Here is a 16,716-nt window from a genome sequence, read left to right as displayed (position 1 = left end):
AATAAATTAAAATGATTGAAATTCTTCAATTGGGCGATTATTTTAGGGTGGTCTATTGGTTCCTAATGAAAAAAAAAAAAAAAAAAAAACCTTGAATAATAAATGATTCGTTTCATGGACATCACATCATTAAATAAATGTTTTTAAATTCAATTATCCACATTTAAAGAGTTTAAGTTAATTCAATACATAGTTATTATATGGAAATTATATTCTAGAGGACTTTTCTTTATTCTCACGCTGAGTTACACATAACCGAATAAAAGAAAATACCTTACACAGAATAGCATGACTCCAAGAGCTTCTTCTTCTTATTCATCTTCTTCTTCTTCTTCTATATTAGGGTTTATAAAAATTAAAATCAGACTTCTTCGCAACCTGACTAAATCCCAAGGAAACCTATAATCAATGCTACAGTTTTCCAAATTCTCCACCTTTAGGGTTTGTTATTTCCTATTTATATCTCATTGTGGATCGGTAAGTTCATTCATAACTTGATTTTTTTTTCTTGTATGATTGATTATTGATTCTCTCATGTTTGTTCATAAATTTGCACGTATAGTAGTCATTGAATCTGTATTCTCTACCACATATGTGAACTGCCCATTAAGTTTAGGAATGTAGAAAAAGTGAATTTTGAGTTTCTGCTATTTGGTTACTGCAGGTCTTGATGTAAATGGTGATGGCATTGGAGATTGATTGATTGGTTTTTTTTTTTTTTTTTTTTGCTTCCAATTTTGTTTATTTTTTATTTACTCTATTGATGATTGGGTTGGTTGGTGCTTTTTGCTTGATAATTGTTTTTGGGTTGATAAGAAGCTTCTTATTTGTTTCTTTCTTTCTTTTTTTGTCAGATATACTACTCAAGCTCTTTATTGATTTCCATTGCGCTTCTTGTGGAAAATTTTGGAGGGTAGTTATCAAGTTGCAGAATTTGAGATGTACAGTCAAGGCAGTTATGATGCTCAATCTAGACAAGGACCTCAGACACCCAGGCCACCTCCGTATTTGCAGCATTTGCCGGCTTTGCCACCTCCTTTACCTCTCAATTTTCAACACGGTCCTCTGCTGCCGCTAACTCAAGTCCCACCTCGTCCTGGTCAGCCTGGCATGCATATATATCAGCATGGTCCTCTGGCACCTCATCTTACCGTTCGGCAAGCTCCACCCAGAGGGATGCCGAGCCCTGGTCAGCCTTATTTGCATCCACCGCCTGCAATTCATGGGAGTGCTCCATTACCAAATATATATGTCACTGCACAACAAAATCCACAACATTCTTATATAGCTCCTGGCCCTCCTCCTGGTTCACATGCCCAATTGCCTCCGAGAAATTTACCCCCTCCACCTTCACATGGTCAGACATTATATAAAACTCCAATCCATCAGTCGCCTCAGCTGCCACCTCTTGTGCAGGGTCTACAGCAAATTCCACCACCCCCACCTCACCCTCCCACGTCTAATTTTTCTACTTCCGCCTTATCTGTGAGTACTTCAGAGGCAACTGTTGGAAACTCTCAAATGTCTTCAGTGGCTCCCTCACTACCGCAGCCACCAGTTCCACCTTCAACATCACCTGTCTCTTCCCCAGCGTCAATGTCTTTCCCTCTCCCTTCTGGTTCCAACTTGGCTTGTCAGTCTGATCTCCATTCCAGTACACAATCTGGCAACAAATCAGGCACTTCTTATAATGAAGTGAATTCTCTTAATAAAGATGAGCATAATATTCCTGCACATAATTTTTCTACGGATCTTAGCAGTCGTTTTCTGGAAGGCGGAAGTTGCAGTGGGGTAGATAATCTTGGGGGAGATGCCTTAACGTCAAAGAGAATTGTGGTACCTGATGTTCCTCATCCTCCACCTAAGCCAGCAGAAGCCCATTCACCTGCTGATTCTGACATGGAAATGGAAGGTTAATGTTATTGTTTATGTTTGTGTTTGGAATTTTTTAAGTCTATTAAGATTTTCAGAGATTGTCCCTTCAACGCCTCCTCTCTTCCCTTTCATTTGTCTAGAAGAATCTATCTCGTTTGAAACTAAATAAAGTGGTATTTTGAACTAAAAGTTCCAAAAAAAAAAAAAAAAAAAAAAAAAACACAGATTCGAATCCTTTGATTTCAATTCTCTATCCAATTGCAGTCTCAATCTTTATGTTTAAGCTTATGTAGTAACATACATAACATGTGCTTTGTCTGTCCCATGCCCATGTGGCAGTAAGTGGCCTTTGCCAATGTTATTGTGTAACTTCCCGGAATTGTTTAGTTTTGTCTCAGTTCATAGAAGAAATGAGTTACATGCAGACTAATGTAATATGGGCAAATATACTTTGTATTTAAATTCTTAACTTTTTTTGTGCATTTCAGTTGCATTGCTGAAGTTGTTGATTGTTTTTCTTTTCTGGTTTGGTGCTTTCAGATGATATCACCATGTCTTACAATGACCATTCAGTGAATCAGCCAACTGAACGTCTGATTCAAGCTACTGATCCAGTAAGCAGTGAACTTGATGCAAAAAAGCAGTTACATGCGCTGTCAAGTTCGTCGAGATCTGAGGCAGCAACATTAGTTTTATCTGATAATGACTTCTTATTCTCTGGCTCCACAAAACTGGGTGAACAGGGTAAATTTTTATTCCCATGCTCTGGCTTTTCTTTAAAGATCAATTTAAGCATTTTCTGCCATCTTGTCCTCTTTGATATGCATTCTTTGTTGTCAATGAGTGAATTATATATTGTGGAGCTTTTAATTTGTCTATTAATAAACTGGCTGCTTCATGATTTTGTTGTATATTCCTTGTTAATGTTAATAGTTGCTACCAGTGGCTCAAGCAAGTTTCATGTAGTTTTGGATTATTTGTATTAAATTTACTAGAGTGACCTTTTTATATGTTGCTTAACTAATGAGTTTATCTTGGGTGTAATACACAGGATCAAAATTCAACTCCAGTTGTGATGACTTGAGATTTGGGAGTTCAGTTTCCAGAGTTAAAAGCCCAGTTAATAATCCAACTGGAGCTTCTGAATATATGCTTTCCAGTGAGAGAGTGAATTCTTCTACACCCTCGGCAAATAGTAAAAGTTCATCCAGTTCTGCAGCAGCTGCTGAATGCATAAATTCTGACAAATATCCTGGTCAAGAAATAAAAGGCAGTAGCCCATTTAGACTCCTACAGGACTATGATTCTAATGACAGCTCAGAAAATGACAATGATCCATGTCTAAAAGATGCCAATCGTGAAACAGTTTCAACATTACTTGCTGTTGGTGAATATCTGCATGCAGATACTGGAAGTAATTTGAAGATAGATACTGGGTCTAGGAGTCCCTACAAGACTGAAAGGGAATTTGGGCAGGTTTCTGAATTTGGCAAATTATATAGACCTTCAGACTTTGCCTCAGATTCACAAGGAGAATTTAAGGACAATGTGCCAACATCTACTTCAAGTGGATTGACAGCTGAACTTGTTAATACCAAATGCGAAAACCCGCAATCTATTGCCCTTGGTGGTTCTCTCGAGGCTTTACCAAAAGAAGATGCCTCGGAAGGTAGATGGGCAAAAGTTGCTTCTAGAAGTAAAGATGAGAAAGAAAATGAAGATAAAAGTACTTCAAATGCACCGAAAATAGATAAGTTTGGAAGACTGTTCAAAGAAGGTGCTAGTGATAGTGATTCTGATGATTCACACCTTGCTCGAAGGCGTAATAAAAGAGGGAGAAGCCGGAGCCGGAGCCGGAGCCTATCACCTCCATATAGGAGGAGGAGGAGGAGTAGGAGTAGGAGGAGTAGGAGTCGTCCTCGGAGGAGAAGAGAAAAGAGAAGTAGATCTCGCAGGTAAGGATAAAGTGTTTGTGTATTTGTTGTATTGTTACGTTTTTAGTGGTTTAGAAATCCTAGGGTATTTACTGTGCTTTTAGCTCATATTTTTTTCTCATCATCTCTGGAAGAGGTTGAATCTCTTGGTATTTGTTTAGCTGGTCTCCCAGGAATCGAAGAAGTAGGAGCAGGTCTCCCTCTTTCAGGCATGCTGGTGAGATTAACAATGGCATTACAGGACGGGGAAAAGGTCAAATCCCAGAATGTTTCGACTTCCTCCGAGGCAGGTGCTACCGTGGAGCATCATGTCGCTATATGCACCATGATTCTGAGAAAAATGATGGGTCAAGGAATCATAGGAGCAAGCAACGATCAGAGCAACTTCATCCCAGTTCAAAGAATCGTAAAGATGAATTCTCATTAAAGGTATCAGATCATGAGCAGAAAATGGGGGGCAATTATGATATATCTGCTAGTGGCAGTCGTGCTACCAAAGATGACACCATATTTCACAACAGAGAAGATCCTATCATAATTAAATCTGACAATTTTAGAGTGGTTGCTACTAAAGTGCCAGAAACTAAAATAGTTAAAGAGAAGTCTGCAAATGGTACAACTGTTGTGGATAGGAATTTTCAGGAAGTGATGGAATCAGACCAGCCAATAGTTGTTGATAGTTTTCCTTCTAAACCTTCAACTGTTGCTAACATCCTGAAATCAACTGGTGAAACTTGTAAGAATCTATTTCCCTCTCTGGAGGACTCTGTTATTCAGCAACCTCAGTCTTTTATTTCAGATCCAGTGCTTCAAGATGTTGATCACCCTGTGCTGCACACCGATGATTCTTCTATATCTGATTCATCTCCAGATAAAATATCTAGAACTTCTCCAAAGGAGCTTCATGCTAGTGAAACTCTTCCAAATTCTGCAGATTCTCTACATAATCCCTCCCAGATGCCCCCTTTTCCTCTTTCTGCTCCAACTGCAGAAGGTAATAATGCTTCACATACAACGCAGCTATCGAGGGATTATAACTTGATACCAAAAACTGCAGAATTTCATTCTCAATCTGCTCCTTTAGAAAGTTTTCCATCTTACATGTTGCCCAATCAAAATTCTCTTTTTCCTGTACCACCATATTCCTCTTCTGTATCCTTACCTCCCCCACCCCCGCTATTACCTCCACATGGTCCAACCATAAATGTAGGAACTACACAACCAGGTGTTACTCTGCAATTTCAGCAGAGTTGCATGCCTCCGAAGGGTGAATTTGGTTCTCAGATGTTCTCAAGACCATACTCAGTTGAATTGTCTGGTAATCCTCAGGTTGGTGACTTCCAGCATCGAGCCTACCCTCCAGTGCAAGAGCCTCAACAGGCTCCATTACAAGTGGAAGATTTTAGGTTGAAGGCTCTGCCTGGATGCAATCTATCTGGCCAACAATTTGGAGGTACCACTACTTTTGGAGAAGAGCGTTTGAAACAGCTTCCAATGCATCCTTTAGGTGTTTCAGGCTCCATTACTCGGAGCAACAATTACCCTCTACCTATGTCCTTTCCACAGGAAGCGTCTGCAACCAAAATGCAATCATTTTCTGGTGATCCTGGAGAGATTGGAAAGTCTACTTCTCAGATTCGTCCATATTCACAGCAGGAATGGCCACCCCATGGTTTGCATCATGCGGTGCCTGATAGTGTCTATGGTCTGCCAGGGAAAATCACTTCTTCTAGATATCCACCAGATATTCAAGACAGAAATCAGCAATCACATCTGCCTGAATTTGGAGTACCAAAGTCAACTCACTTTAATCCTTACGCATCTACTTTTGAGAAGCCACTCAGCTCCAGATTCAGTTCTGATGTCTTCAGGCAAGAAAAAGACACAACCCCTGGTAGCAAGCATGATCATCCTTTAAGTTTGAGCAATGCTTCAGTTGATGGAGGTGCCGGATCAAGACTGTCAACTTCACCAACTCCTGCCAGGGGTCTCAGTAAACTTAATCCTAGATCAGGTGGTGATCAGTATGATCCACTCTTTGACAGCATTGAGCCATCTTCAAACGCATACAGGAAATCAGATTGTATTCAGAAGTGGGAACCCTCTGGTGAGTCTGATATAAAGTTGCTCAAAAGCTCAAATCAATTGTTGGATGTGGAAGAGAACAACAAGAAGAAAGATGCGGGTGGCTTTGCGCTTGCTACATCTCTTGATAATGAGGAATTTGGCGAGACAGCAGATGAAGAAGTTGGTGATATTGAAAATGGAAGCCAGAGTAATCCTAATGATTTAACAAACACAAATACAGGTGAGATGGAGATTGACCAGATTAAGTCCCCAGAGAAGAGCAAGAAGAGCAAGGAGTCCAGGTCAATGAAGCTTTTCAAGGCTTGCCTTGCAGATTTTGTAAAGGAAGTTTTAAAGCCATCATGGAGACAGGGTAACATGAGTAAAGAAACATTCAAGACTGTCGTCAAGAAGACTGTTGATAAGGTGTCAGGAGCAATGAAGAGCCACCAGATGCCCAAGTCTAAAGCAAAGATAAACCAATATATTGACTCTTCACAGAGGAAATTAATGAAACTTGTGATGGTAAGTCCTTTCTTTAGGCTTTTGCTTCTTCTCTTAGATGACTTAATGGACAAATGCATGCCAACCGAGCTTTTGCTTAATAAATCAGTAAAATAAAAAATTGAGTGAAAACATGTTTAGAAATACATTTATGCCCCAGATGCTTCAATCTTTGTCACAACTGATAATTGGAAAGGGATTCTTTTGAGTTTTGCAAACCATGCTTGTTCCTTGGAGATATATGACTTATCATCCGGCATCTATTGAATGATAAGGCTTCCATAATCTTTTTGAGATTCTCTTATACGTCTACTTATTGAGTTTCAATGACTTGTCCCCAGGAAAAACGTGATTGATTTTGGATCTTTTCTTCTTAAAACTTTGTTGAAGCAGTTTGTCTGGATAACATGCATCAGTGTCACTTGTTTTAAAAACAGTCCAACAACCACCCTTTTACTGGCCCCCTATGCAAGTGGTCATGAATGTATGCTTGCCAATCCATCAAGGATGAGAAATCAAAAATGATATAGTATTGCAAAGAAGTCATTTCTTTGTCTTTTGAGTTCGATTTTGGATTTTGTATGTTTTAAGCTTGTGCACGATAAATTAGATACTTCATTGTTCAACAGAATATGGGTATTAAGCTTTGTTTTATGAGGTCTTATTGATCAGATAGTGCATTTTATGACAATATTAAATTTAAACAGTTCCAATACTCTTTTCCACTAAAGAATGACCCCAACTGAAAGGCACCTAATTATGACAAATTGCATTGAATGCTTGTTCATGATAAAATAAGTCCAGATTGTGCTGAGGCTATTATGGCAAATTACTTTTAGAAAATGAATGTGCACATCTGTTGTAATAGATAAATCTTAGTCTAGCTAGAAAAAGAAGCATTAAATTTACTTTTCAGGTGAATAGAGTAGCATTTCTTTTTTTTTTTTTTTTTTTCCCCTGTTCAGCTCAATTTAGACATAATTTTGATTCCCTGATTATTTAACTATGATTTGCAGGGTTATGTGGATAAGTATGCCAAAGGGTAGAAGTCAATGTTTCCAATGGTTTTAATTGATGATTTTGACTTGGTTGAATTTCCACTCTGGACTTCTCTGCCATCGGAATTTGGAGCCCTGGAACTTGGTCGAAGCTACGGAGCTGTGAGAATAAATTGAAAATTTTGAGTTGCCATTTAGTAGATTGCTGGTATTTGATGAGGCTTGTCCCTGCTATAGCACAGGAATATATAGAGGTCCATGACAAGATGAATTAAATGATGGATCCTTTATCGACCTCAGGAAAGTTCTGAGGGAGCTCCAAAATGTGTATGTAATGTGCTTCCTTACATATAATTGTTGTGCCTTCTATTTTATCTGTAGCAATTCTGCTCTCTAGTGATCTCTTTGTATATTGCCCGATGTTTTATGGTCACAAGTCATGATGGGGGAATTGATATTTGATTTTTAATAGCCAAACACACAAATTCGCCATTGTACTTTACACGAGAAAAATTGTGGCACTCCAAACTATGCAATGGACCTATTATGCTCCTAAAGTAATAAATTTTGGTAACATTGCACAACTCTCCATACTAACAACCATAGTATTTTGGTACCTTTGGCATTTATATATAAAATATTAATTTGATGTGTGATTATTACAACTTTTGGAACAACAATTTTTACATTTTTTAACTATTTAATAAGTGTTTAATTGGTCTAGCTTTACAAGTTGGAATGTTTAATAAAAAATGTTTTGCAAGTTGAAGTGTTTAATAAGTGTAATTTTATAAATTTAAGAATTCAATAAGTTAAAGGTAAAAGTTGAGAGTGCCATAAGGTTTTCTTTTTCGTTTTCGAAGTATAAGAATGAATTTATGCATGTAGCTGATTTTTAATTCATTAGCTATTTAATCATTTTAGAGAGATGATGCCAAATTGTGAAGCTGATGTGTTGAATAACTAAATTGAGAAACAAAGAGGGAACTTTCAGTCTTCTGCCTTGATTTAGGTTTGGAATTTTCATTTTTCGACTCTATCTACTTCCTAATCGCCATGGTATGTGTATAAGGAATATATTGAACATATTCATCGTAGTCTATTATCATCTATCAATGTGAAGTAAGCTCGTCCTTTCCCATAGATTTTATCAGCTGATGGATTTGATTTTGTGATATTCTATTATTTTACATGAAGCTGGGTGCTACCAATAGGCATCATGTGTTAATGTGAGTGTTTAGCCAGTGATGAGTGCACGAAACATATGGAGGGTCTTCTTAAAACATTTGCTCGAGGAAACTTTGATGGAGCTCTCTATATGGAGGATGAATGCAGCAAGATCAGATCAGAACCAGGTCAAGGATGGATTCTTGTTTTTGATTGTCGATGCCAATGTGATATCAAGATTGATGCTGGTTAGTGCCAGTCCATATTTGTATTACTACCTGGGTATTTGTTCTTCTCAAATTGGTAGTACTGGTAAAAGATTTCTGCTTTTTGGATCTAAAATGCTTCTCTCTGCCATCTGCTGCTCTTCTTCCTCAGTGATATTGTTCCTAGACTATTTCTAGCTGTGAAGTTTTTGGTTGTTATAAAACTTGCTTTATATTGTTTTTCTAGTATCTTTTTCCCCATTTCCGACTCTCCTAATAAATTAGAGTTGTCTTCAGGATGATGAAGTTCGGAGCAGCTTAATTAACCAAGGTTAAAAAAAAAAAAAAAAGGGTTTGTACCCAGCTAATAAAAATGCATTTTATTATTTCGTTTTGACCATAGAATATTTCTTGTAATTTTTTTTAATAAGCTGAATTTAAATGGGAATGTTGTGTTGCTCCATTTCGCACTCTAGTTATCACTACAGGAGTGTGCTCCTACTCATTATTTTTACTTATTTTAGTAGTAAATCTGTCCTTCAACATGGTGATACATAAATTATATCTCATTCTTAAAATATTCTTAAATATATGAGAGATTCAAAAATATAATATAATATAATATAAAATTAGTGTGAAGAAAAAAAAATTAAAACAATTAAAAGTATATTTTATTTTTACTTATAGTATATATAACTGGGATAATTTAAAACCCACAACTAACTCTTAATTTTACATGTCAAATGAGTTTGATTAATTTCATATTTCACAAGAGTTCAAATGGGTCATGAATCGCTTAAGTTTGATGGGTTTGAGTCAAATTTCTCGTTCGAGTCAGAAATATTACATTAAAATAGGGTTTGAGTATAAGAAATATTATATAGTATTGTAATAAAAAATACGAAATTTTCTACTATTCACATCAATTAGAAAATTAATCAAATTATATCTTATTTAATGGTAAAAATACTTTTTGGGTGAACTATTAAATAGTTTAATAAAATTAAATTTCATAGAGTAATCAATATATATAAAAGAAGAGAACACAAGATATAATCTAACAATAAGTGAATAATTATTTACCTTTTGCCCTTTTACAGGAAATTACCGAGTTTTTCTACTGTTGTAAACCCGAAAACGACGATTCATTAATTTAGTACAAATCAGGAGCACCAACACATTAAATATCCCAAAACTAAAACTTCTGTCTCTCGCTTCCTATTCTCTCGTGTGCAGAAAGTCGCTGCTGCTTCATATATCTGGAAAAAAAAAAAAAAAAAAAAAAAAAGAAAAACCGCTAGTTCCTCTCTCTTCTCTTCCAAATTCACTTCCGGTGGCTGGATTTCTTTCTACGGTGAGTCCACAAATTCTTCAATCAGCAGCAACTTTTTTTTTTTTTAATTTCACTTTCGTCCGTACTCTGTTTCTGTGATAGAACATTTAGATAAGATGCAACTTGCTGTTTCGCATTTTTTGTTCTGATTTGTTCCATTTTAATAAGCATTATTGTTATTACTCTTTTAAATTGCCTAAATTTTTTTTTTTTCATGATTTTTTTAGTTTTGTTTTCGCTGTTGAGATTAGAACCAAACCTATTTAGGTGGTTTCTTGGAAGTTTGTAGTGCTTGAGAAGTTAGTAGAGTTTTGTAACTAAGTTTTGAATGTTATAGTGATTATTGGATTATTAAGCGTGAATTAGTTGTATAATGTTTCTTTTTTCTTTTAAATATTTTTATTACTATTGTTCATTGAATGTGTATCTTCTGAAATGTGGAATTACAGTTGCTTGATGTTAGTGAACCCCTTGCTCAGTAGATGATTGGGAATATTCTTATGCTTTAGTTTTCTTTACATTGGAACTTCCGGAAAGCACTAATCTATGGTTGGGAAATATTCTCAAGTTTCTGTTAGTTATCATTTCTTTTACTCCTGAATTACTAGTATGTGGAATTGCAATATTGTTTTTCTGTTAGTTGCGGCTTGATGACTTCTAAATAATTTTTATCAACAATTGCAGGTCAGTAGCTAGAAAACATTCATCAGTCGCTAAAAGATTATATAACTTGCTTGGAAGAGGAAAGGAAAGCTATTCTTGGTTTTGCCTGATGAAAATTGAAGAATAAAAGGAAGTGTCCTGAGTGAGATGCTGAGGTTTTTGTGACTTTTTTAATTAGATTTTACTTCTGGTTACATCAGCAAGAGATGGCATCATGTACGTTGGACATCATATCATGTAAGGATAAGAAGAAGAGAAAGAACAGAAGTGAGGTACATGATCCATTGAATAAGGTTAATGTTATAATTCATGATTCTACTAGTAAATCGTATTTAGTGAGAAATGCATCCTTAGAAAGATATACAAGTTTAGATCCTCCAATCAACAATATTCTAGAGTCAGATGTTTTGGACTCGCAATGTAATTTGGAGTCAAATTGTTCACAAACAAACAAAAAGAAAAATAAGAAGAGAAAGAAAAAGTCAAAAATTAAGCAGGATTCCCAGATAGACTGTCAGGAGGACCCTTCTCCAATAAAGAATGATTCTACTGGAAAAAGTTCATCTCATGAATCTATAGTTGATACTAATACAAGGGAAGATGTTATTGATATTAATACTGATCTGGAGACAGTCCTACCTTCAGAATTGAGCCAGTCACATAGGAAGCGAAAAAGAAAGAAGCGGAAGCTTAATGGCACTGTCATTAATGATAAATCTCAGAGTCTTGTCGTAGAGGAAGAGCGAAGTGATTCCCCTAGAAGTCCAAATACAAGTATGTTGAATAAATTGGACAACAATGATGAGGCTGGCACTGGTTTGGTAGACTATGAAATGAAGGCACAACTGGAAATTGATTGCGTGAAAAGAAGGGTGTCTCCTGAGACTCGAGAAAATGTGGAATCGGTCAAGGTGGCTACACAAACTTCATCAGATTTAAATGAAGTGCATTCATTTGAACTTTCAGAGAACAGGTTAGAAAGAATACAGGCTGGGGAGCCCGCTGCTTCAGTTACTGTTTTGGAAAATGCTTTGACAGAGAAGACTTCCTCTTACTGTTCAAGTGGTGACTTTTTGTTACTAGAAAGCAAAAATATAATTGAAGCAAAGAGGGATTCTGATATAGATGTTCCTATTAAGGAGGAAAATCTTTCAAAAGCATCAGCCTCTTCAATAAAAGGACCCCAAGCTGGATGTGCTGATAAAAAACTTCTCATCCTTGATGTTAATGGACTTCTAGCTGATATTGTTCCATATTGTTATGATTCATACAAGGCTGACATCATAATATCCGGGAAATCAGGTGAAAATTGATATGCATAAGTTGTCTTTATAGTTAGATTATCCATGTTTCCATTTCCTACTTAATAGCTGAAGCCTAACTTCAGTGTTCCTATGTGTTTTTCAGTTTTCAAAAGGCCCTTCTGCGATGATTTTCTGCAGTTTTGCTTTGAGAAATTCAATGTTGGTGTTTGGTCATCAAGAACCAAGTATTGTCCTACCCACATAGCAATCTGACATTTTCATGTTTCTTAATAGTTTTTCATCTTCAGCAAATATTGTTCCTTATATTCATTGACAAAAATTACCATTTTTTTATTTTCCTCATTGCCCTAACCATATGCGTGCCAATTATAGGAAAAACGTGCGCATGGTGGTTGATTTTCTCTTGGGAGATTCTAGACATAAGTTGCTTTTTTGTTGGGTAAGTATGTTGTGATCGAAACATGCTCTGTTTTTTGGATGCATCATTCTAAGACCAATAATATTTTTGTTAGAAAACAATTGATTAGGGATTTGCATAGTTTAATTTCGTCCTGGTTGGAGATATAATTTTTCAAGATAACTGTTATCTTTTCTACGATAAGAGACTGAACCAAACTAAATTGAAATATAATGGTTCTGTTTGGTGAATTTAGTTTGCATAATTTCATTGGGCTTAAACTTAATATGGGAACCTAAAGCCAAATACTCTCTCTCTCTCTCTATATATGTGTGTATATATATATATATATATATATATATAAGTTGATATTTGTATTATTAATGAAAAATGTTTATTGGTTTGATTCTGTTTCTTAACTAATTGAACGCCAAATTGGATCGATTCTTAAATATTATTTTGTTTGTTTGAATTTGCTGTTTAAATTGAATAATAGTGTCTAGTGTTGATGTGTGAAGGATGACTGAAGATTCAGCATCATTTTAAGGAGTAGAAGTTTGTACTGTTTTATACAAAGTTTATGAACTTCTGCCAAATGGAAACATGACTGTTTCAAGCCTTCATAAAAGTTGTTACAGTCTGCATAAAATGCTTAATGCCTGGTTCTGATAGTTGGAGCTACTGTCTTTGTGGCATCATTGTTGATGCTTCTCTTGGCATGTGACAGCTTTCCTCATTACTTTGGCATCTTGTCGTGAATTACCTTAGACAATTTGAAACCAGAGTAATATTTAAGTTTAAGCATCTAAAGGAATTTAAAAGTTAAAATTTCTGAAAGGTTAGGTGTGAAAAACTTTGACATGATGTTGACTTACAGTGACTTTGGGATTGAGTATATATTGTATCTTTGTATTGATGGAAGTTTATGGAACATTTGAAGTACTGTTGGGTGCTCCAAGTCCATCATGTCTCTTAGCTGTGAATTGCTGTTATATAGTTATTTTGTGCCTGTTGTTTTGATTTTATTATGATTGTTTTTTTACAGGATCAATCTCATTGTACTGATACAGGATTCAACACTCTTGAGAATTCACACAAACCTCTGGTTTTGAAAGAATTAAAGAAATTATGGGATAAACTTGAGCCTGATCTTCCATGGAATAAGGGAGTCTATGATCAATCTAATACATTATTGTTAGATGATTCACCATACAAAGCTTTGAGCAATCCAGTATGTTTCTTCTCTCTCGTTTGTGATATATTGACTGATTTAATTATTGGACGCTATTTTGATGCTATCTTTTTTTCCTGTTATGCCAAATTTTCATAGGCCAACACAGCTATATTTCCCTATTCATACAAGTACAAGAATTCCAAAGATTCCTCATTAGGTGAGACACTCTCAATATAGATGCAGGATTTTTTTTTTTTTTTTTTTTTTTTTTTTTTTGGCAAATTTAAGATGCAAAACAAACCTAGGTTGCTGTGAGACATTATTATCTAACCTATATGTGCTAGTTCAGAGACTAAGCTCATAGGTAATTTTCTTTTGCCACAGTTTGCTGGTATGCTTTTAATTGTTGGTACTAGGTGGAACTTGAACTTTGATTGGGCTGATGTTTATTCATTAGGTTGGAGAAGTTCCACGTTTTTGGATATCTATAAAACCATAATGTGAATCACAAACTAGTTTGTTCCAGCTATGTTAGCTGGATAGGTTCTAGGTGTCAAATGACTGAAATTCCAATTTTTACCATTATAATCAAGCAATTATTATCCTTTTATTTCTTGAGAATTTTTAATTACTTGAGGGGATGATTGATTCAGCTGACAGCTAAAAATGTTTGGTAAGAATTTTAATTAGTAGTTGATAAATGATGGAAGTTCTAATTAACTATTAATTATATCATCTACATTTTGAAATTTTTTCCTATAAGCTGCTAGTTAATTTGTATTTATGAATGTTATTAACCTTATAAAAAAAATTATTATTAATAATTATGTTTTTTTTTTCAAATTAATATTTTCATGTCATCTTATCTATATTTATTTAAGAATAATAAATAACTAAATTAGTATAAAAGATTTAATTTAATACTCTGTTTATTTATGTAACATGTTAAAATAGAAAACAATATTTTTACCTTTAAATAATGTGTATATATACACACACACATAATAATATATAAAAATTATTATGCTTTAATGGTTATTTTATATTTTAACAGAAACCATTGGTAAAATATTACCCCATAACATGTTTTCATTAACTGACAATTATCAACTATCTGCTATAAACATTTGTTACCAGCTATTAGCTAGCACCAACAGTTAAACCAAATTGACTCTTAAGCATTGTTTAAATTAAAAAATATTCACCAAGCTTTGCATGCACACATTATTCCGTAACTAGTATCTGATTGCCTGTGCTTTTGTTGTATTTTAGCTGCTAGTTCTAAGCTGGTAGTTTTTGCTTATGGTCAATTATGATCTGGTGCTGTCTTGTTGTGGAGATTACCATTTTGCTGTTCTATTTATCCAAATGATTCCAATTTTGCATATTGTGATGAGAAAAGATGCCCCAGTTCTAAATCTAATAGTGTAACTGCTGTTCTTTTTTTCTTTTTAATTACACTCTAAACAGGACCTGGAGGTAACCTTCGATTATATCTCGAAAAATTAGCAGAGGCTCAAAATGTTCAAGAATTTGTTGCACAAAATCCTTTTGGTCAACCAGCCATTACAGAGGCAAACCCCTTTTGGGGTTTCTATCAGAAAATTTTAAGTGGTACTTCAAGCAAAAAACAAGATGTTGCAAGTATTTCTGGCATGGAGCAGCAGCAATTGACTTGAGACTTCGAATGATCCGTGAAATGCTCACCTACATAATTGTTTCCTTTTTTTTTTTTTTGACCTAATATAGTTCAAGCTGCTGCTCCTAAGTACCATATTGATTTTGCAGAATGCTGGTGCTTCCTATATTTAGTTGGTTCAGCTGCATGGAAAGCCTCCTTAGCTTGCTTATTTTAACGCTACTGTAGTCCAGGTTCTCTTCAACCTTGACGTGAGCCACATTTTTGTTCCTGTCTCTGTCCCACAGAAATTAAATTATTTAAACTGTCAAGCGGACAGTTTTATATGGAGATTGGTTTTATTATTACTAGTCTCAAAGTGTTAGAATTAGAATAACAGTCTTGAACATATCACTTCTGTAACTTATTTCTGTTATTTCTTTACTTTTTTTTGCCGATACAAAAATTGCGGTTGGTGCGGTGAAAGAATTAGTTAATCTTTTGATTAATTGCTCAAAGCTTAAAGCCAGTTTGCTATGGATGATAGAGAGAAGATACTACATGAACTCTTGAGGCACTTTATGATTTAAATAAAGTCTGCAAATTTTATTTTTTCGATTTTATGATTCATATTTGGTACACATGAAAATGCTCATTTTATTTTTAAAATACTAATCAAATTAAAATATTGTTTATAAATAAATTCTATAATTTAGATAGTAAACAATATTTATTTATAAGTAAATCCTTATGCCAAGCAGAAGGTAGGTATATAATGTTAAATGTCCTTTATTATAAGATTTAATACTTTATCAAAAAACTACATGTTCAGTTTGCTATAAACATTTTTTATAATTAAATTTCTGCCCACAGAGTTGCATGTTTTCCATATTTATGTTGAAATATCCATGGTTAATTTACAATGAAGTTCTACCCATGCCAGCAATGGAATGACAAATACTTATTTGTCCATACATCCAGTTAATAATTTATTATTATTTAGAAAATCACCCCTTTTTTTTAGAGAAATTTACACTTTTATTCAGGGCCATTATCGTTTTTAAATTTATTGGATGGATACGATGTAAGATAAGTATATTGTCTTACTCGTCACTGTCACCATCTTCTTCTTCTTCTTCTTCTTCTTAATGCAGGTAGTTGACCACTCATAATTTTGGTTACTGTGAACCAACCACCATGTTTAGGAACCCTAATATTGTTGAAGAAAATCTCATGTGCGTGTATGTATATATGTATATATAAATACAAGGGAGCAGAAGCAAATAATTTATTCAAGGTCCCATGTGGCAACCTATCTTAGAGGGCAGTTATGATTGACCATGCTTTGCTGTTTAGAACACAAGTTTGTTGGGTCCACATCATTAACTACCAAATGGTCCCCTATCTTTGAATTGGGCCCATTAGCCAGCTGGAAAAGCCCATAAATTCCAAAAAGGAAAAAAAATTATCATCCTGAATTCTAATATCTTAATTTAAGTTCTTCAACTAACGCAA

At 34.9% G+C, this 16,716-nt stretch overlaps 2 protein-coding genes across 3 annotated transcripts; both read left to right on the top strand.

Moving 5' to 3' along the window:
* Positions 1–232: 232 nt before the first annotated feature.
* LOC105640644 (uncharacterized) lies at positions 233–7,875 on the top strand. Of its 2 annotated transcripts, XM_037637074.2 has the most exons (7): positions 233–477; positions 665–706; positions 855–1,912; positions 2,416–2,619; positions 2,927–3,830; positions 3,971–6,401; positions 7,397–7,875. In XM_037637074.2, the coding sequence occupies exons 3-7, from the start codon at positions 940–942 to the stop codon at positions 7,424–7,426; spliced, it is 4,542 nt and encodes a 1,513-aa protein (XP_037493002.1). In that variant the 5' UTR covers positions 233–477; positions 665–706; positions 855–939; the 3' UTR covers positions 7,427–7,875. The 2 variants fall into 2 exon arrangements, with proteins under 2 accessions (XP_037493002.1, XP_012080401.1); XM_012225011.4 differs by lacking the exon at positions 665–706.
* A 2,070-nt stretch (positions 7,876–9,945) lies between these two features.
* Positions 9,946–15,819, top strand: LOC105640643 (uncharacterized). Its single transcript, XM_012225010.4, has 7 exons — positions 9,946–10,105; positions 10,769–12,049; positions 12,155–12,236; positions 12,385–12,451; positions 13,455–13,640; positions 13,740–13,800; positions 15,054–15,819. Exons 2-7 carry the CDS (start codon positions 10,954–10,956, stop codon positions 15,260–15,262), a joined length of 1,701 nt encoding a protein of 566 aa, XP_012080400.1. The 5' UTR covers positions 9,946–10,105; positions 10,769–10,953; the 3' UTR covers positions 15,263–15,819.
* Positions 15,820–16,716: the final 897 nt, after the last annotated feature.

Source organism: Jatropha curcas, chromosome 10, assembly GCF_041381405.1.
Source record: "Jatropha curcas cultivar XTBG-Jc1 chromosome 10, XTBG_Jcur_1.0, whole genome shotgun sequence".
NCBI lineage: Eukaryota > Viridiplantae > Streptophyta > Magnoliopsida > Malpighiales > Euphorbiaceae > Jatropha > Jatropha curcas.
The sequence above is the reverse complement of the archived record's forward strand: the minus strand, read 5'-3'. Positions and strand labels throughout refer to the sequence as shown.

What these genes read in the sequence shown, in the direction of transcription:
- LOC105640644 (XM_012225011.4), top strand. Translation starts at nt 940, where the DNA reads ATGTACAGTCAAGGCAGTTATGATGCTCAATCTAGACAAGGACCTCAG. An exon ending in TTCTGACATGGAAATGGAAG is followed by an intron (nt 1,913 to 2,415) that starts GTTAATGTTATT and finishes TGGTGCTTTCAG; the next exon opens with ATGATATCACCATGTCTTAC. An exon ending in AAGAGAAGTAGATCTCGCAG is followed by an intron (nt 3,831 to 3,970) that starts GTAAGGATAAAG and finishes GTATTTGTTTAG; the next exon opens with CTGGTCTCCCAGGAATCGAA.
- LOC105640643 (XM_012225010.4), top strand. Translation starts at nt 10,954, where the DNA reads ATGGCATCATGTACGTTGGACATCATATCATGTAAGGATAAGAAGAAG. An exon ending in GTTTGGTCATCAAGAACCAA is followed by an intron (nt 12,237 to 12,384) that starts GTATTGTCCTAC and finishes TGCCAATTATAG; the next exon opens with GAAAAACGTGCGCATGGTGG. An exon ending in ACAAAGCTTTGAGCAATCCA is followed by an intron (nt 13,641 to 13,739) that starts GTATGTTTCTTC and finishes AAATTTTCATAG; the next exon opens with GCCAACACAGCTATATTTCC.